At 40.4% G+C, this 21,424-nt stretch overlaps 1 protein-coding gene across 1 annotated transcript; it reads left to right on the top strand.

The window, feature by feature from the left end:
- The first annotated feature begins 2,347 nt into the window (after positions 1-2,347).
- wapla (WAPL cohesin release factor a) lies at positions 2,348-21,170 on the top strand. Its single transcript, XM_028604011.1, has 20 exons — positions 2,348-2,650; positions 3,825-4,241; positions 4,438-5,149; positions 6,938-7,245; positions 7,762-7,892; positions 8,904-8,999; positions 9,581-9,742; positions 11,319-11,455; positions 12,726-12,837; positions 13,793-14,023; positions 14,183-14,294; positions 14,439-14,536; positions 14,799-14,875; positions 15,355-15,530; positions 15,633-15,748; positions 15,880-16,110; positions 16,858-17,074; positions 17,929-18,017; positions 18,114-18,209; positions 19,158-21,170. Exons 2-20 carry the CDS (start codon positions 3,851-3,853, stop codon positions 19,221-19,223), a joined length of 3,558 nt encoding a protein of 1,185 aa, XP_028459812.1. The 5' UTR covers positions 2,348-2,650; positions 3,825-3,850; the 3' UTR covers positions 19,224-21,170.
- Positions 21,171-21,424: the final 254 nt, after the last annotated feature.

Here is a 21,424-nt window from a genome sequence, read left to right as displayed (position 1 = left end):
ACATTTTGGATGAAGATGATCAAGTAGATCTCATGAGAACTACAGAAACCAACACACACTACAAACAGCTTCAAGATTCACAAGGTCGCCGACCGAAAACTTTCACTAAATGTGAAAGCTGCAGTGGAAATGAAAAACGCAAATGAAAGATCTGCTATGCTGCACTGTCTACAACTATATTAAATAGAACTTAAACAGCTTTACAAGACAGAGTGACATATTTTGTGATTCAGCAGTGCAGCTACCCAGTTTTTACATATGCATTTCAGACCACGCCTCTAATAACCAGTAGATGTTTGTGCTTCACACCCCATTTTCCATTCCCATACACCACATGGAAGCTATTTTACAGATGCCTTCCCATGACGTTAAGCAGCCCACAGGCATGCATCATAACCACACAATATTTTCAGGATGAACTGGTAATTCAAAAATATTTTGACTTGATCACATACTGAGCACCCAATTGATAGATGTACATTACCGGTCAAAGGCCAAAGGTGCATTTTTTAAAAACAAACTAGCAAAAAAAAGTACAAAGACAGAAGCGTGACAGCGAGTGTTGCTGCCATCTCATGGTTCTGTGTCAGTGTTGCAGTCTCTCTTCTTAATTTAATCCATCCGCCTATGTTGCAAATATTCCAGGCAGATGTTTCACACAATTGAAGTTCTATGTTTTTAATTTCACTTGGCAGTGGCACCGATTCCTGACTCATTTATTCCGAGACTGCAACACTTTCAGAGAGATTACAGTATATGCAGCACTGGATTTAGCTGTAAAGTTTGCCTGTTGGATTACGTAATTCCAGCCAAACTGCCAAGAGCTCAAAACCATCAGTCACCCAGGGCATGGCTTTATTACTTCACCAACTCTGAGCCTTGAGGTAGAATGACAGTCTCTCCGTAAGCCCAAATACATGCAGATGCCAAAAAATGTTAACACTGACTGAAAATTGTGTGTTTTTCATACTCTTATCTTGGTCCAAATGTTTCATAATGACGATGAAACCTTTAGTCATTTGGTTCATTTTGATCTAAGAGAGGAATATGTTGATGGATTTGCCACTTTACCGTTGATATTATGGCATGATATACAGTATAGAGAACAACTGTGACCCCATGATACGATTAAAAATATATAGGGCTATACAGTAGTAGGTGTTCTTTTCTTTTCTTTGGGTGAGATGGAGAATTTCAAATGCCCCCCATGGGATATTAGTATGATTCTTTCTCTGAACCGAGACCAGTCATTTCCATAGAGCTGACCCCATATCGCATCTCTTTAAGGACTTTCATGCTTTGAAAGAGATGTCTGTCTAGGCTGAGTAATTTGGGACCACTTTGCCCTGCAGACCTGAGCTGTTTATAACACACTATTCATTTATTTGACACCATCTGCGCCCCAGACCAGTGCCAGTGTTTGTGATCTATATGCTTTCTGTTTCCAGCATGCTGCAGGTGTTTGAACATTCAGTCCAGTAAGCACAATGATCAAATTTGGCTGTATAGAATTGTTTTTCTATTGATTCTATAAGATATGCTTTATTTTATTTTATTGATTGATTATATTAAAGTAGTAGCCTATGCTTAAAATATATTTTAAATGTTCTATTGTGTTTTTGATAGGGCAATCAATAAACAGAATCACTTAGTGATGCGATTAAAGTGACTTGAGCATGAAATAGCTTGAGTAACCCAAAGTAGTTTTTTTTTTCCCTTTTCCAGACCAATTCAACCATTTGGCGTTTAAAGGTTTGATTCACTTAAATTACTGAAAAAAACAACAACAGTGTATTTTCTCCTTTTACAGTCTATGATTTTCAGATAGTAAGTCTAGTGGTATCTAGCCATGCTCAGTTCTGCTCAGTTTAAATTGCCTATGGTTTTGAGATATCAGTATCAGCCTACTCCCAATACAATGGAGGTTAATAGAAATGTGAGCACACAAGATCACATAAAAAATGAATATATAAAATGGAATTATATGCCCTGGTTACATGTGAATAGAATGACTAAGTAAATATTAAGAAATATGCCTATAAATCCAAAATGTAGGTCCCTTATATTTTAAACCGTGCATAGTTTAAAGAATATTAAAATCATTTTAAACTAAAGGATTTCCATGAATTATCTGGAAATTGCTTAATTTAGATAATCTGATTCCATCATTGTACCGTTTCTCCTTGGCACGTCTTCAAGTTTAAATCAACTAATGTGGACCTCCAGCGCCCCCTATCATTTATTATGGTTTCACTTTTTAACCAATCAGAGTCAAGTTTGCTGACAGCGTCTCAAAGCACAAGAGAACCTGCCTGCCGCTGATTGGCCATTTCCCTTCTTGCGGCGCACTACCGAGGGGTCTTGCCAAGGAACGAAGAGGGAGGGGATATTTTAATGGCCGTCAGTAGCACTACCAAATGCAAAAAGTCCGGATTATCCACTATATTTAGACAATACTAGCTACGGGTGCGTTTTGCCCGCTTTTCTTTGGTAACGAACATTGCTCTTGGGGGTTGGAGATGTGTTTCTAGTGTTGTTTCTACTGCAGTAAACGGACTTTACCCGCTTGATTCGTGCGCGAGTGGGAAATCAGGCCCAACCGGCTGGCTAAAACACAAGCGGACGTTTAGCTAGTCGCCGGAGTTGAAAGGTAACAGTGTTTGTTGCTATTCTTTTGTACTCACAACGATGTTTAAACCTTAATATCTGTATTGAAATGTGTAAGTGAAAGGACTTGATCATATTTAAAACACAACATTTTACACATTTAATGCAGAAGTGTGAAATGTAAACAGGGGACTAACGTTAGCATAGTTTAGCAGTGCCGAAGCTAATGGCTAACTTTATAGCAACTTTACAAGCAGAGCAGGCCTAGCTAGAGTTAACAGACGTACGTTATATTTACTGCCCTGTCACTGTGACATTAGGTAATGCAATTAATTCAAAGTTTTACTAAAGTTAATCCATTTGATAATCGTATTGCACATGCAATCGATAATGTTATTATGCTGCATTCACGTGCTCCTCGGATGGTCCCTTTTCCCAATTTGGAAAGTCGTTCTTTCGAGTTCGGTGTGTTATTTGTTGTTTTATTGCTCAGAGCGATCAAACAATAACGTTAGCGGTTTACATGATATATTTCACTTTGAATCTTTATAATAGGGATCTTGTCCCAGACTTGTTGCTGCACCAGTACATTCCCTAAAACCACTAAAATATTGATTTAACGTTACCAGACTTGTTATCATGGTTAATGCTTATAAATAACACACACTAGGCCACTCTACGTGGACAGCAACTCACGGTTACAACCTGATACTATATTACAAATATGTGATGTGAACAAACGTAGCTATGTGCAATATGTGAAGTGTCTTAACCATTCCCAACATTTATGTTGCTGCGTACTATGACGCCAACTCGGAAAGTCGTGTATAAGACAATTCTCCCTGGTTGTTTCGTAATTGTAGACTCATAGATGTACAGAATAAAGATTGATTTAAAAAAAAAAAAAAAAAAAAAGTGTTTGAGACATTTCGCCGACTTTCTGAGTTGTTCCGATTTCAGGGAGCATTCACGTAAATTCTCCCAGTCTGGAACTATTTTTTTTCGATAATTTATTTCGACACCACTTGAATGCAGCTTTCTATGCAAGCTTTGCATTTTGAGCTAGCGAGCTATCGTTAGTCATTTAACTTGGTGTTCTATCAACCAGAACAAGCCAAGGTAATTAATCCAACCTTGCCAGTGTGATCGTGAATGAATGCTTGTTCTTAAACGTTGTACAATGCTGCGTGTTTTATTTTCTCTGCTTCTGTTCACAGGGAATATGTAACATAAAGCAACCGACATGACATCCAGATTTGGTAAAACATACAACCGCAAGGGAGGGGAGGCCAATTCGAAATTTGATGAGGTCTTCAACAATAAAAAGCCAACACTGACCACCAAATGGGGGGAGACCACTTACAAGGCTCAGTTGGGGGGCAAGAGGCCTATTTTAAAACCTGAAGTTTCTGAGCTTTCCAAGAGGCCCAGGCTTGAGGACAGTGACAGCGACAGTGATGGAGACCCATTTGGGTTTGACAGCGATGATGAGTCCAAGACTGTAACCTCTCACGTGTCCCAGTCGAAAGTCAATGAAGGGGCTGTTACAAAGTCGACCGCAGTGCAGGGAGGTGGGACAGCCACTGTTGTTACTTCCGCACAGGGCTCTGCAAGCTCAACAGCCACGTTCACAAGTAAGTAATCAATAACATATAAACTAGACTAATATACCCAACATTGCCCCTGATTGTCTTGATAGTTAATTTACTATCTGTAGCCGACCTGTCATGCCATTATTTATCTCCACCTGTTTGATAGTGTCTGCTGTCCATTTTGTGGCAATGTCTGTGTTTTCATATAACCATTTGTAATTGTCTTCTCCATTCACAGCCAAGCAAACATCTGAAGAGAGGGTTGTTAAAAACAACCAGACCTGGTACAAAAGTACATCAGATAGCAACCAGAAACCTGCATGCAAGGCACCTTTGTCAGACACAGTGTCTTCTAATGATCAGAACCTCTCAGCGCCAAAGAGGCCCATCTCCTCTCCGAATATAGTCACCTCCCTTAAACTTTTCACTGATGCACCAGGTGGTAGCAGAGACTTCCAAACCTCTTCCTGTTATGATGAACTGCCTTTAGAAGAAATGAAAGGTGCTGAGCTGGAGCCTGCCTCAGAGCCTCCACCAGAACAAGTGGACAACATCCCCCCTTCCCCATTTACCCTAAGAGCCTCAAACTGCAAGAAATACCAGCGACCCACCAGACAAAACAAAACATCCTCTGAACCAGCGGAAAACGACAGCAACAAACCCACTGAAGCAGCGAGTGCCCAAGATAAACCCAACAGTGTCCTTTCTGCTAGCGCAAGTAGTACGGCTGCCAATGCTAAAACGGCAGCCAAGCCTGTAGGCAGGGGCGGCGGGAGGGTACGGGACTACACTGTTCTGCACCCTTCCTGTCTGTCGGTGTGCAATGTCACCATCCAGGACTCAATTGAGCGAGGCATTGATGAACTGGTCACGCCAGCTGTCCCTGCTGACCTTGGAGATGCAGGCCAGATGAAGAAGAAGTCAGACGCTCCTCCCCCCAAACCTACCAGGTAAGTCATTTAAATTTCTGTGTGTCTTAAAGGTCCTTAGTGGTCAAAATTCAGCCTTGGTGCAGAATTACAGCCACTAGAGCCAGTCCCACAATGAGCTTCCTTAGTATGTGCCATATCTGTGTCTGTAGCTATTGAGGAGGAGAGGGGAGGGGGGCAACGTGGAGGGTGGGGGTGTGGCCTTGACCAACTGCCACTTTGCTCGTTTGAAAGCCATGATGTCTCTCTCTCATGGGTGGGCCAAATTCTCTGGGCGGGCAAAGCAGAGAAAGGGAAGGTAACCTTGCTCCTTGTGACCTAATAAGTAGCAAGATTCCAGATTGGCCCATCTGAGCTTTCATTTTCTCAAAGGCTGAGCAGGATACCCAGGGCTCGGTTTACACCTATCGCCATTTCTAGCCACTGGGGGACCATAGACAGGCTGGGAGAACGCATATTAATGTTGAAAAACCTCATAAAGGGAAATTTTCATGCCATGGGACCTTTAACAATCTCCGTTGTGAAGAACATTACTAAAAAAAGTTGTCTTCAAAGTTGGTATCTTTTACCACATCAAGATGTTGGGTCTGGGAACTCCCCATTGGCAGGGCTCAATCTGAGGGGCGGGATAAACGGTTGTCTTTCAAATTCCCTCTGCACTCATAGCCAACCAGAGCAACGCTAGTTGATAGATTAAACTTTTGCCGTATCCGGTCGGCAAAACGCCGAACACATTTTCGTTTTTTAAGAATGACTTCAGTGCTTAACTCCAAGTCTTCCAGAGTGGAACCGTCGCAACTCTGCCGTCCTTATATCAAGCCCGCCCACCAACTCTATACACGATGTGATTGGCCTGACCAGAATTTGATTTTTCCAGCTCGCAAGCCAACGGAGAGTTGCTAGATTGACCCTGGCTGCAAATTACATTTGCTGCTACTAGGGTGTGTCTAGATTTCTAGGCTAGGTATCTTTCTTAATTTTGGAGATATCGACAAAAACATCCCAATTTTCTTAGTTTAATTAAATTAATTAGTTATTTAAGTAATGTTGTGATATTTATCAGCTTCCATAAATAAAAGGATTTTGTAGTATTACATTTTATAGTACCTTGCATACAAAGTAAAATGAGTTAGCCACTAATAATGAACATCACTTTTGTATTGTACTTCATTGTCACGCAAGTCTGAAAGCTGTACACAATGTTTTTGTTAGGTGGATCAGTTTGAAATATTACAGGGAAGGAGTAGACCTATTCCAGATTGGATATAGCACAGAGAGAAAATTGGTCAACAATAGTGATTCATTAGTTAAGTCCTATGGCTAATACCTAAGTCTAAAACAAAACTCAGAATTGCAGAGGATAGCAAAAAGATACTCTGTACATCTAGATTTTAATATTGATGTCATTGCATACAATGTCACATTACCCACCATGACTGAATTGACTTAAATTATATTAAGTAGAAAACAATTATTTTCAATTTAACTGTCTATGTCAGCTCTTTGGAGACACTGCCATTAGTGTATGTGGGCTATTGTTATAGTATGCATCATGTTTAAGTGGTTTCTGAATGGTTACATTGTGGTGTCTTCGCTATAAACAGTTGTCCAACTTTAAGACGTTTTCTCTTCATTGAGTTGTACTTTGTATTGTTGTTCATAGTTGTTTTCTTTTTGTTCAGCTTCAATGGGTGCTTTTTAATTTTTTGTTTTGCTTTGTCCTGCTCCAGTTTCCCTCTCTTTCCCACATCCTCAGTAAAAAGCAATACAAACAAACATGAAACAAATCCTCTCACTGTATCGTCACAGGTTTAGACCCACCCAGACAAAGACCAAGAAAACCAAGACTGAGACCAAACTAGAGTTTTTTGGCTTTGAGGACAAAGAGGACCAGGGGGGTGAGGAGGGTCCAGAAGGTGGCATGGCAGGCAAGAGTAGCTACAAGATCAAGTACTTTGGCTTTGACGACCTGAGCGAGAGTGACAGCGATGAGGAGAGCTCTCAGACCAAAGAGAAAAAGGCCAAGAAGGCGGCTGCAGCCTTAGCTGCTCTGAGCTCCGGTGTGGACAGCCCTCATACAAGTGACTCTCAGGACAGCCAGGCCAGCAGCAATACAGGTGAGCTGATTCTTAATTTATAGATATATTGCTCTGGTTTATTGGCATTTCTTTAAAACAGTCACAATTGTCTTGGGCAACGCTAAGCGCCGGACGGAGCCACAGTGCCGCTGCAAAATAGCCTCGGGAGAGGAACTTGTTTAGGTGGAACATGTGTACGTTTTAGAGGTTGTTTTAATCGTGCACCAGAAAACTCAGATTGGACAGTTAGTCTAGCTAGCTGTCTGGACGTAATGAAATTACAACACAAATGCAGCCCAAGGTAACGGACATTCGGCAGAATTTCCGGCGGCACCTGAGCAATCCCGGAAGTGGAACGTCGTGAATATAGACTACTTTTAATTAACCTCTGTGCAGTTTTGGTGATCTCGTGATTAAGATATTTGTAGCCTGACGAGGAGCTTCTAAAACATGAACTTTTCCCCCAAAACTTAAATCAAAATAATTGATAAAGCATCAGTCCCTTCATACTTTGATGCTCGTTTCTCGCCATCAACAATCTGGTTTATCCAACAGATGCTTTTGACTTCTCTGATGACTCCAGTCCTGGCGTCGCTGAGGGGCAGAAAGGACGCTCAGGGAAGCCAGGTGACAAATCCAAGGACATTGGCAGTGGACTCAAAAAGATCTTCAGTGGACCCAAAAAGGTATATGAGCATGTTTAGAAATATCTGTCTTTCTCTGCCTGCTTTTAATCAAAAGTAACTTTGTCATCTAACCGGCCTTCATGACTTACCTCCTGGCCAGGGTTGATCTTTGGGTCTGACACTGCTTGGCTTTGGACAGGCATTTCTTTTAATGCTATAGATGTTTAAATTACATTTACATAGCAGAATACCCAGCTTGTCTAAAATAGACTGAGATAATATGAGAGAGGAGAGCATTAGAGAAAAATTTAGCAAGGGGGCGGGAAATAAGCTAAACTGAAACCTAAATTTATTTGGTTGTCGTTTTATCTAATCTTTATCTAATTTTATGAGTTCAGCTGTAATGTGTGCTAGAACTAGAGTTGCAGACTCGAGGCTCTGAATGGAGATGCCCAGCGATTAACTTGTGACAGCAGTCTCGCATGAATGGGTTAATTGTGTGTTCAGTAGCACACAACGTATGTGGTCTTCCAGTGCGAAGGGGGTTTGAATATTACCTCTTTGATCAGGCTCATCTGCTATATCAGAATAAACCAGCTTTGATTTGTGATATTTTCTGTAATGCCCATATTTGCTCTGCTTATCTAGATCATGTTTTGCCGTAGCTTTGGGTTATTTGTGGTCTGTCTTCCTAATTCTTTGTGTTTACTGCTTCTACATCATCGACAAAAATCTATTCTCAGTGTTGTCTTTGCAATATATAATTGAGTCGCACAATCTGTCATTTTTAGGGAATGTTTTCGGACTGTTGTGCTCCATTCAGAGGCTGCTGTTGTCTCAATCCATTGTCCTGATTGCAGCATGCAGTGTTTGTGTTGAGTTGTGCTAATTCACAATGACGTCTTAAGCTTTGGGCTGGAATGGTTAATTAACATGAAAGTGTTTCCACATCATCTTTGTTCATGTATGGGTGGCAGTGCTTATGGTCCACTAACATAATGGTAACATAAAGGTGTTATGCTTTGTCTGTTTAGATAACTAACCAATTCTTAAATTCTTACTGGTTTCCAGTCCCCTGCTAAAGCTGTGTACAACGCTCGCCACTGGAATCAACCGGAGCCTGAAGAGATCCCTGTGCCTCCACTTTCTCGATCTCAAACTGCTCCGGTAAGAAATCGCTCTCTTGACTGGTTATTGCTATTGAGTTTAGCTATTATTTTACAGTGTGTGAAAAGGGTAAGTTTGTGATGTTTAAAGTTCTCATTTGAAATGATTAAATTAATTCATTTTGACACAAATTACAAAAAAATAATATTACAGGGTATTATTTTAAACAAATATGAATAACTAATACCATTTATTTACAGAATTTCCCATTCCTTACTGTCCACAACCCAGGATATTGTTTATTGGTCTCTTAGTAGTCAACAGTTAATTGCTCTAATCAGTCTTTCTGTTCACATAGTTATTTTCCCAGACGAGTGAACCTGGGTTTATTTGTATATTCTGTGTTAAATTTCCCCCGTGGAAATACACGTTTGTTCAGAGACAGTCTAAGCTGGCAACTGTGATTTATTTGAAGTAGTTTTTAACTAAGCACTACCTCATCTGACATCTGTTAACAACACTTATTAAAGACTTGTGTGCTTAACAGACTATTCGGCTATGGTAAATCTTGCGGACATGTCGTTAAACAGATTTTGTTACTTTGGTATGAGCCCCATTTCTCCGCCTCTTTTCTTCCTCAGGCTGTTTTATCGTGCAGCAGCAAGGACAGCAACTCTCATAAAGATGATGGCTTGTTCAAAGCCCCTCCACCGCCGCCCAAAGTCATTAAGTCAGAGACTCTCCCCACGCGACTCAACCAGGATATTGTCACTGCGCTCAAATGCAGAAAGGAGCACAAGGAGGTGAGTCCGGAGCACACTGAGCAGTGCCTTTTGCAGCATAATGCTTATTTGTGTTCAGTTTTTACTACATTTGTAGCATGTAGCTAAGAATTTAATCTCTCTTGTTATGGAAAAGCTCAAGCAGCACAACTCATTTCACATACTTAAAGAATATTTGGGAGACCTTGATAAATTACACAGAAGCATTTAATAGACACTCAATTGAGGAGAAATTAGGATCACACAGTACAATTTGGGTGCCATCCCATCTTCTGACGTTCCTGTCTTCCTGTAGGTGCATTTAAGCTCATGCTGAAAGCGTGAAGTTTAGCTAAGCCTTTTAAGGTAAACAAAGATATTGCAGGCGCCGTAAAGATAGATGCTTAACCCAAAGTCATAGTTGAGCCTATCTCTCTCTGGGAAGTATGCTACAGTGTGTCAGGCCCCTTTACCCTGTTTTCACCGAAATCTAAAAGTCCTGAAACAAAACATTCCGTTATCATGCAGCTGCCTACGTTCCCTGAATCTGCGTGGACACAAACCTATTTATACATTATACATAGCTTGGTTATTAGAGACTGACCTTATACTCTCGTGCCCTGACCTGTGACCGATAAATGACTTGATCTTGTCTAAGCTTTGTAGATTGGAGGTAGCTACGAGGACTGTAGCTGTTTAATTTAAACTGCCCTACAGTGCACACACACACAGCATGACTGTTAATACTGGTAAACATATGGGGCCCTATTTTAACGATCTAAGCGCACGGTATGAAGCGCATGGCGTAGTTGCGTTTAGGGCGTGTCCAAATCCACTTTTGCTAGTTTGATGGCGGATAAAAGGGTCAGTGTGCCGGGCACATGGTTCAAAAGTGTTATACTTTGTGGCTTAATTAATCATAGTTGTGTTTTGGGCGTAACATGCAATAATCCAATCAGTGTCATCTCCCATTTTCTATAAATGCTAGGCGCATTTGTACCTTGGCGCATTGCTATTATGATGGCGGATTTGCTGAGCAGGAAGGAGAGAAGAAACTGATCTGCGAGAAGTGAAAGCGTGCGAGCAGATCATAGCATAATACTATTTCACATTGTAATATTTTCATTTTTAATCTTTTGCATGTTTGTGTGCTGCTGCACATCCCTGTGTGTGCGCCTAGGCTTGCGCTGTTGACGAGTCTAGGCACATTTTAATAATGCGCTGTTAAAATAACAATGAAATGCTGCGCTATTGACTTTAGGCCAGGTTTTTGTTGGTCAGTGGCGCGATCACTTCCCGCTGCCCCTAAGATAGCAATACGTCAAGAATTCACAGTCCTAAAATAGCAAAGACACTTGCGTCGGGTTTTGCGCTGCTCTGCGCCGGGTGAAAGATAGGGCCCATAGAGTCAACTGCTGAACAGCCCCGACTCCACAGGCTGAGCTATTATTGATGATGGGTATTAGCACAGTCAGCTATTGCTGGTAATGGAACCAATAGTGGGGACTTTAACAATGAGAGCAATTCTCTCACTGTGTTTGTGCAAACTTTGATTGTGACTCTGGACAGATGCACTCCTCCCCAATACCTGTCATTAACCCCATTCCCCTTCCACCAGCTGTACACGGTGGTGCAGCATGTGAAGCACTTCAATGACGTAGTGGAGTTTGGAGAGAATCAAGAGTTCACAGATGATTTTGAGTACTTGGAGACAGGGCTGAAGAGCAGTCAGCCACTCAACACAAGATGCCTTAGGTAAGTGGAATAAACACTTAGTGCTGCCCTTTCTTTGCAGTTCTACAGAGGAGCACTTAGATGCTCCGACATATTTATTTTGTAGTGGCATTCTGATGGTACTGATTTGTATGGGTACCAAGTACCTCACACAAGTTGATTGAATGGTACAAGCTCCTGTCACCTAATGTTTGTTCATATCACCTAGTGTTAGCCTAGCCTATTCATAAAGCAATTACAGGAACAGCTGCTTTAGTTGATCAAAGCTTTTGAAATTTGATTCTTAAATAAAACAAAACTGATAAATATTCTAACCAAGAGCATCCGGAGGAAGAGATACAAATTAAATATGTTTAAAGAGACCACAGAAAATGTAAAGTGTTTTTTTTTATTTATTTTTTTACTCAAATGTCTTGTTCACGTGCAATATACCGTGTTTTTGCACTTCTTAATGACGAATCATCCACTACATTCATCCACCCTTTCTCTATTTTAACGGGGTTTTTTTAAATTATTTTTTTATAAATTAACACAAAAATAATTAGCCCTATAGAGGTAGTATGTCTACCTATATTTAGCTTTGCTCTCTGCCCTCTTCTGTTTATGCGTCTCACTTTTATTTCCACCATGTTGGGGTAATATGCTGAGATTGAGATTAAGCTTGTTTTTCTGTAGTCTTGATAGATCACATGGCTACATTTGGCATACCTGCAAACTTGTCGCTTTTCGGCGAAAATCGCCGTTTTGAATGGGAAATTCTCATCCATGTGAATCGTGTAGATCCGAAGAGTTTTTATTTTTTGGGGGGGGTCCAAGACCCGAGACCGGTGCTAATTAAGCCCGTGCTTTAACGACCGTTACCTACCGGGCCGAACAGCAACTCTGGTATCTGTGCCTTATTTAAATTCCACTTAAATGCCTGCGCTTCTCTCTAATGCTCCAGAAACGGACGTTCGAGGAAATTGAAACATTGCTGCATGGTAACGTTAGCCTACCGTTAGCTAGCAGCTTGAGTAAACACGGTTAAAATGCTGACGGCTAAACGGTGAAGTGTGTCTGTATTTCACTGGAGAGGATTCCAACAACAGTCTATAGCTGCCGTTGTCTGAAAAACACAGATGTTGCGTTCACTTGAAATTCGCCTCGCCAGCCTTGTGCTGCATTCGAAGTTGTTGTAAAATGATGTCACCTTTTTCAGCCCTTCTGAATTTGCAGGTATGATTTGTTGTGAAAACAAAATCCACTCAGGAAAGACCACCTTGATTGTGTTTCTATTCCTGTCTCACTGCAGTATAATCAGCCTGGCCACACGGTGTGCCATGCCTGGTTTCAGGATGCACCTGCGGGCCAGAGGGAAAGTGGCACAGGTCTTCAAAATGCTCAGTGATGCTCCACAACACCCGGTCAGTAAAACTCTTTTTCTGTCACCTGCTTTTTCAATTTCACATTGTAATCTCTCTCAAAACATTTTTTTTTCTTTAACTAGTGACAAATGGTAATATGTTTTGCCACTTTTAAATAATAGTTGTTTACTTAGTAATTTGTAAATATATTCTCTTAAGTTTCAGTTCCAAAGTTTATAATCATTGTGTTTTTATGGGAGTTTGAACCATGAACCTTAGCTGGTGCTGGTGTCAGGGTTAGACGAGAAATAGACTGACTCATCTGATTCAACAAGTACAAATCATTTTATTTCCGAAACTAATGCAGATTTTAATGTAGTTATTTTTCTTTTTGTTGTATCTTAAAAATGCACAAGTCATTGTTTCATATATACACTGTATACTCCATTCTTCAATGTATAGCATAGCCAGATGTTTTTTTCTGACAAGACATGCATTGTTAGTTTGTACAGTCAACATTGTTGCTAAATTGTCTCAAGCCTTAGTAACAAGCAATGGCAGTGTGATCTGCATGTTACAGAGCAGCAGCTTTACACTATACAAATGTTACATTTAAACTGAAGAGTGAATTTTGTTTTAGTATCTTGATCAACACCTCTGCGATATTTGCTAATGAAGAGGGTGTTCAGTGTTGAATGTCTACATGCTGCAGCTATTTAAAATTCATAACTTATTAAATTCAAATAAAATCATTGAGGTTTTCTGTACAGTTTTAGTTATCCTTGAAGTGTAACCTTTTTTAGTGTGCAGTATTTCTGCATACTTAAGACTTTTCTCTGTTGCAGCGACACAAACACAAGTGTTTGAAGCTAAGTTTCCTAATTTAGAGAATGCTGTACTGATAGTGGACAGGTATTGAGAATTTTCCAGCTGGTCCAGGGTGTTCAAATATAGACATATACGTATGTTTGCTCTACACCACTTTTGTAATAGCCTTTCTCTACCATTCTATCAGAACCTTGGTCTGTGCACGGCGTCTCTGATGTACATTCTGAGTCGGGATCGTCTTAACATGGATCTGGACAGAGCCTGTCTTGAGCTTATGATCAAGCTGCTAGAACTGGACCAGGACTACTCTGCTCACCAGGATCAGCTCACTGCAAAGGAGGTGGAAAAAGTCAAGGAGAAGATCAGGAAGCTGTGCGAGACCGTGCACAACAAGCACCTCGACTTGGAAAACATCACGGTGGGTTGTGTGTTATCATATAGCGTAGTTATCAATAAATGTGCTCATGTCCTCATTACACTGTCAAATGTTTAGTTTTCCCAGTAGGAAAAATGTTTCATGCCAAATTAAAGTATATGCGGGATATTTCAGATTTGACATGTTTTTTTTTCTGTGTAGACGGGCCACCTTGCCATGGAGACATTGCTCTCTCTAACCTCCAAGAGAGCCGGGGATTGGTTCAAAGAAGAACTGCGACTACTGGGCGGTTTGGACCATATTGTAGACAAAGGTAGGCGTGTAGGATGCATTGTACGTAGGTGAGCACTTGTACTTGTGTATACAATTTGCTTTCCAAGTTCAAGTTTCACAGCTGTTGACTTTCATGTGTTTGTCAGGATGTGTAATGTGCCTTTTGTGTTTTGTGGTACCCCAGTTAAAGAGTGTGTGCAGAACCTGAGCCAAGAGGATGACAAGGAGAACCTTGTAGCGTCTTTATGGGGGGCTGAGAGGTGTCTGAGAGTACTTGAAAGTGTAAGTACTGCTCTGTTAAGTTGCGTTTCCTTTTTTACCAAAGTCATACAAGAGTGACACTCAAGGACAAGAGTAATTGAGTACTGTAAGGTGGATGGCAACAGTTTCTTATCAACTCTTTCACATGAAATGATTGATGAATGATCAAAGGTCCGAACCAAACAAAGTTGTTTCCCCTCATTTTCTGTTTGTCTCTTTTTCAAGCCGTTCAATGTAGTTTTCCCCTCCTATTGATTTTATTTCTTTCATCTTCGGCCAACAGGTGACAGTGCAGAACCCAGAAAACCAGGGTTACTTGATTGCCTACAAAGACTCACAACTCATTGTCTCCTCTGCCAGGTGAGCACCCGATACAGCTTGGAGCTATTATTGACTGGACACAGACACATGCTGAGACACTGACTAAAATACCATCAGTTTACCTTTGTACTTTTGTCTCTGTTTCACATTGTCCTCGGAGGTGTTATGGCTCTTTTTAATAAAAACATGTTCACCTTTATTGAAGTAAAGGAATAAGTATTAAAGCTCAAACCTTACAGTAATAGACAATTGCATAACTATCTCCCTGATTACTGTAATTGTTAGCATGTGAGCCAATAAAGATTTATCAGCAAATTTGGATCTGACAAAAAATGGGTCTTTATTTCTGTATTGGTGGACCCACAATTCCATTTAGGGTTGTCCATATAAAGGGAATCTGAGTTTTAAAAATCATCTGTTTATGTTCATCTCTTCCTTCTCTGTCCTTCACCCTTATGCTTGTTTTCTTCAAAATGGGCCTAATTTCTGCCAATTAACTTGGTTCTTCCTTTCAACAGAGCTTTGCGGTACTGCGAGGATATGATTCAGCGATACAGCAGGGCGTTAAACAACAGCTCTCTGTCATTGTCGGGTGCAGCGCTGCCCCACTGCAGCTTCAGTAACGTGGGCAAGGCTGTGGAGGACTGCATGAGGGCCATCATAGGAGTGCTGCTCAACCTTACCCACGACAATGGTATTCTCACTTACTACTTTATATTTTGTCAGGCTTCAGTTGCTTAGTAGGATATTGACTAGTTTTGAGCTGTGGTTAATAATTTATTATTTTTATCTGCAGAGTGGGGAAGCACTAAGACAGGTGAGCAGGAACAGCTGACCGTAACTGCTCTGAATTGCGTTCTCCGAGTTCCACGCTACATCCCCCACGAGCAGCGCTTTGACGTGCGAGTACTGGTAAGGCGCTCTTGAACCAAACAACGCCACATAATTGTTAAAAAGATATTCTACCAACCCGTGTTTGCTCTATGTACGTCTGTGCCCGTATGGCCGCGTGTCTTATAAGTGTATTTTGCTGTGTATACCAGGGTCTGGGTCTGCTAATTAACCTTGTGGAGTATAGCTCCAGAAACCGCCACTGTCTGGTGGACATGGAGTACACCATCGATGACACCTGTCTGGAAGACAGCCTGATGCAGCCTGCTGACCAAACCCAATCTGACACAGCGGCAGCGTCGGCACCGCCAAGCACAGCTGAGACTCAGGGAGACGGAGCTGTCAGACCCAAGGCCTCTGGTGCTTTGGCTGCACTGGTGCAGGTAGGAGTTGTGCCAGGACTCATTAATACATATTTTAACAGCCATTGTGTTTCTTTTTGTCTGGGCTACAGGGTTTTTCTTCATCATTTCTTTTGAAGTAAGGATGTGCGCAGAAACAGTGATGAGCAGTCTTGAGGAATAATCAATGTATTTACTGTTCAAAGACAACTTTGTATTGTATGAACAGGTGAGACAGTGTTTCACATGTTTTCTCAGGGAGACAGTTGAGAGTTGAAACATTACTCTGATACTGTAATAAATATGGATGATACTATATTGCTGTGTCATTGTTTCAAAATTCCCCTCTGTGCTACATGCCCTACTACACAACCATAAGCTGTACTGTTGACTGCATTTTAAATAAAGTCTGAAGTTGCATACATTTTACAGCCTAAACACTGTAATAAGCAAATCGATGCACACTCATTTGTGGATTTGAAATCCAAGATAAAAATGTTTTGCTTCATTGATATTGCCTTAACCAGCTCCCTTCCCAACTGACGAGTTAGGTTTTCTAAAAAGGGACCTTTGAGATCAAAGTAGTGATTTACTTTAAAATTACATTTCACTGTCAAGTACGTTTTTGGCATTCCTAGTTGCTTTCTGACATAGCCTTGAAAAAATGCACGCTTAACTGCTATCCCTTTATTCCCTTTTTAAATTAGTAAATAGTTACTTGGCTCCAATTTAAAAAGTTTGTGTTTGGAGTTCACACTGTTTGTTTGTTTATTTCTCTCTACATCGCAGCTCTTCCTGGAGAGGGAGCGCGCTGCCATCCTGGCTGAGGCTAAGACTGACGATCTCATCAGTGAGGCGCCCAAGCCGGCACTGGACCAAAGCGGAGAGTGGCAGGAGACATCGGGAGAGATCCAGTGGGTGGCAGCCGAAACCAACGACAGCCAAACTGAAAAGAAAGAGGAGGAGAAGAAAGAGGAGGAGGATGAAGAGTTGGATCTAAATAAAGGTAGACATTTTGTGTCTGAAGTTGTGCGTGTGTGAGAGGAGCTGTTTTTAGCTGCAGCTAAAATCATAATCTAGATACATGTGGTTAATGTTGCAGTAATGATTACTATATGGCCTTAACCTTTTTTGCTTCTCAACTAATTAAGGAGAAAGAATTTGGAGACAGCAGGGTGGGGTTTCTTTCTCTTCCACCAAACTGCATTATACAGTATATATCCACTAGAGCTGAAGTGATTAGTTGACTAATCAATTAGTGATGATTGGAAATTCAATTATCAAAAGTTCCAGTTTCTCAACAGGCTTTTTTTTCCCAATCATTTTCTGATGTTGTAAAGACCAAATGATGAATCGAGAAGGTAATCGGCAGATTATTCTATTATGAAAATAATCATTAGTTGCAGCCCTAATGCCCACGGTATTTCTCTGCAATTTAGCTGTTTTATGTTGTATAGGAAACATAAAAATGAATCACTCCATTGCAACCAGTGAATGCACACCATTAGTGTGTTCACAGTATACACCTCATATACTGCATAGCTATGTTGTTCATATGGTTGAATCACAAGTTGTGAAATGCAATCCAGTGCTTTACCTTTTTGCTGTTCCATTGAATGTGGCCACCAATAATCACAGTAAAACAATTACGACTTAATGGCACTATTAGTGACTTCCCCCTGAATGTTTTAGCCGCATTACCTGTTGGGTAACTGAGCAGTGAATTACAGCCACAAAGTCCTTCTCACAGGGATGTTTCCAGCCAACCTACTCTCACCATGAGAGTTGAAACCCTCTTCTCCAAAAGAATAGGTATCTGTAATTGCGCATCTTTTTCTTTCTCCCTTGTGTTTGCTGTAGCTCTGCAGCATGCAGGCAAGCATATGGAGGACAGTATTGTTGCCTCGTACACTGCTCTGCTACTGGGCTGCCTCTGCCAGGGAAGCCAGGTGAGAATATCAGACGTGTATATATGATTTTTAAGATTATTTTTCCTCGTCAAACATATTCGTGTCTTTGCTCACCTACCTTTCTGTCCCTCTCAGACAAATGCAACTACTGTAAGAGAGCATCTCCCTAAAGGGGATTTCTCCATCATGACAGAAATGCTGAAGAAGTTCTTGAGTTTCATGAACCTCACTGTGAGTATGACTGCCAAGACGGACTTTCTGACCTCAGCAGTCCTATACATTAGAATGAAATCATAGTGTAGTGCTATAGTGACAAGTTCATTCGATTTCCAAACCAAAAAATAAGCCATCATTTTCACGCTGACATCAGAGGTACTTCTTGTAAGCACCCACAAATGTTGATGCAATCCTAGCTCCAGGCATATTATATTGAAGTTACCAAAGTCCCTTTTAATTGGACTCACTGTGGCCTGGATCAAATAAACATTTTTGAGGGCCAGTAATTCCACATTTCCTTTTTAGTTAAGAATATAATTGCAGGGTTTGAGCTTGTTTTTCTCTGCACCTTCATTCAGCTCCTTTCTGAGTAAACCCTAGACTTTAGATGAAAATGGAAGCTTTTATTTCTGTTTATTTCATTGACGCAGAGATTGAGGAATGCATAATGTCTGTAATTCCTGTAAAACCAATATATGAAAAGGCTATCTAACTTTTGGCTCATTTCAAATATCTCAATAGCTGCTTATCCAGTCTAAAAGCACTTGCCCAGCATCTAGTGGCACTTAGCTTTCATAGAGCTTTTGTGGCGGTAATGTGCCATTATAATACGAAATGTGACCAATAAATTGTTATCGATTAAAAATGATTAGTGTGTATCCAAGCAGCATAATTCAAGTAGTAATACGAAGGATCATTTAAAAATAAGTTGAGCATTAATATTAAGCTGAACAGTTAAACAGTCACAGATGTGCATTTTCCAGCAGCTTTGAAAGTGACACATTCTGTCAGAGCTGAAGACTGGAAACATCTGTTTCATAAATATTGCCTTTTCAAGTGAACAGAAGCTCAAACATCCTCCAAAGACCCTCACTGTGCCTCAAGACCCCACAAGTACAGTAGTACACATTAGCAAACTCACACTCTTCTTATTGTTTTTTCTTATTCTGTCTCTGCACACAGTGTGCGATGGGCACCACAGGACAGAAGTCCATCTCACGGGTCATTGACTACCTGGAGCACTGTTAACAGACAGCCAGACGGGGAACTCTCAGTCTGCACGTTTAAAAGGATCCCAGAATATACTGGTGCCCCCTACCCAACAGGAGCCACACAAGGTCATTGGAGACTCGGCAGCATTGCTTTGACTTCACCAGATCACCAAATGCTGTGATCACTCTGAATTGTTACAGATAAACCCCCCTCTCTGGAGCACAGCCTGAACCAAAGCCCTGCTAGCTGACAGACATGCAGATTTCTTCCGTTCCACTCAACTTAACGCCACATTCAAAGTCAGAAGATTCATCCTCGGGTTACTGGGAATCAGCCAGGGGCTAGGCTAAAGTTTAAAAACACTGTAATGTTTGGAATGTCAGACTTGAAGACGGACTCAAAGAAGACCTCTTCTTAAAATGTCCCAAAAGTCACAGGCCACTGAGGTGAAGTCTCCTGTCCCACTGCCTGCTCTCGATTCCTGGTAGCTTAGCTGGAGTGTGAACCTCTGAATCAAATTTTATGGATCATTGCATTTTAATCTTTACTCATCCACATCAAATCAATGGGTGAAATCCTTGATTAGCATGAAAAACAATCAGTTTCATGGATGTTAGAATGATGTCTCTACGTGTAAACTGGTGTGGAATGATTTTGTATGCATACTTTCATTTACCTAAATTGTTGTAGTTGGTTTGAATGTTTAAGGGAAGGAGAGTGTTTTTTTTTTTTTTTTTTTAATCTTTGATTTTTATGGTCTCATTCTGCAATCTGTGCGAGTTTTCTTATGTTTTTAGATTTTTCTTTTTTCCTTGAGGGCATTTTTTTCCCCACACTAATTGAATGAAATACTTTGAAAGAAATCAGGACTGTGTGACATACCGACTTTGATAGCATGTCCTTTATTTGACTTATAATGGCACTTGGAAATGACACGCTATTGTGAATTTTAGATTTTCCTTCTCACCCATTATCATTTTGGTCATATTTTATACTTTATACTTTTTAGCTTATTTAAAGTCCAATTAATTCAAGAGTATGTAATTACAGTATGCATTGAAACTCACAGGTATAACAGATGTGATGAATTACTCATAAAATTGATGGTTGTGCTTCCTTTTTGAATTTGTAATGAAGTTTTTTTTTTTTTTTTTTTTTTTTTTTTTTTTAAATGTATTTAATTTAATGCTTTCTCCTTCTTTGTAAATGCCTAGTGAGATGCCATTTGTGTCTCAAGTTCCACACCATGATTCATTAAAATGTATCCCATGTGACACAGCTCAGTGGTTGGACATGATTACATGTATGTTACAGAATTTGCTTAATATGGTTTCGGCTTGAACGTGCAAAATTTCAACAACTTGCATTTAATAAAATAAGAAATGCTTTTTATTCTCATGTTAATTGGCATGGGGTAATTTCCTGATGGTTTCTGTATGTCCAGCCACTTGTAGCTTCATGTTTTTACTCTCATGGTGTCATGATGTGTATGCATTAGACAACCTTCATTAAGCTCCCATTAATTTATTCTTTTATGGTGTCATTTTACCTGTAATGATGATGCAGATGATCCTTCAAAACTCTTGTCTTGTACTGCTCACATGTACTTATCACTGATTTGAATGACAGCCATACCTGTATAAGCAGATTAGTTTTATCTGGTTTGTAGGGCTGCAGTTAACATGGTTGAAACTGTGTTTACTGTTAATTACTTTGCAAAACTCTGGTCTGAATGGAATTTTAGAATGTAAATACTCCTGTATATAGTGGTTAATGGACATTTAAAAATGAGTAGACTACTTTTTTCCCTGAAGCTGATATTTTTATTTTATACAATATTTCTGAGTTGTCATTTGAAAAAAACAAATTGCAGGAAGAGGAAAAAAGAATATTTGTACCCGTTTCAAGGACATTGTCTTTGGTTACATGTAAAAAGTTGTATCTCAAAAAGAAAAAAAAAAAACAGTTGCTACTTTCAGTACACTCCCCTATGTGTTTTCTTCCTTGAACTGTTTGAACAACCGGAATCCTTTCTTTACATGCATGCGTGCAAGCAATCCCTGTTTCTTTCTCATCCCTGACAAAGTGGCTGGGATGGAGCGCGAGTCCACAGCCAGGGATGGTGTACACATTCAGCAGTGAGTTTGTGGACACGGCCCCTCAACTTAACTGACTGCTGCATAATGGAAACAAAAGATTCTTGTTGCAGTTGCTAGCTGAGAGACAAACTTACAAAT

The sequence above is a fragment of the Perca flavescens genome, chromosome 17 (genome assembly GCF_004354835.1).
Source record: "Perca flavescens isolate YP-PL-M2 chromosome 17, PFLA_1.0, whole genome shotgun sequence".
In the NCBI taxonomy this organism is placed as follows: Eukaryota; Metazoa; Chordata; class Actinopteri; order Perciformes; family Percidae; genus Perca; species Perca flavescens.
The sequence above is the reverse complement of the archived record's forward strand: the minus strand, read 5'-3'. Positions and strand labels throughout refer to the sequence as shown.

Coding starts and splice junctions, on each gene's coding strand:
- wapla (XM_028604011.1), top strand. CDS start 3,851: ATGACATCCAGATTTGGTAAAACATACAACCGCAAGGGAGGGGAGGCC. Junction 7,893..8,903: donor TCTTCAGTGGACCCAAAAAG/GTATATGAGCAT, acceptor ACTGGTTTCCAG/TCCCCTGCTAAAGCTGTGTA. Junction 18,210..19,157: donor TGAGTTTCATGAACCTCACT/GTGAGTATGACT, acceptor CTCTGCACACAG/TGTGCGATGGGCACCACAGG.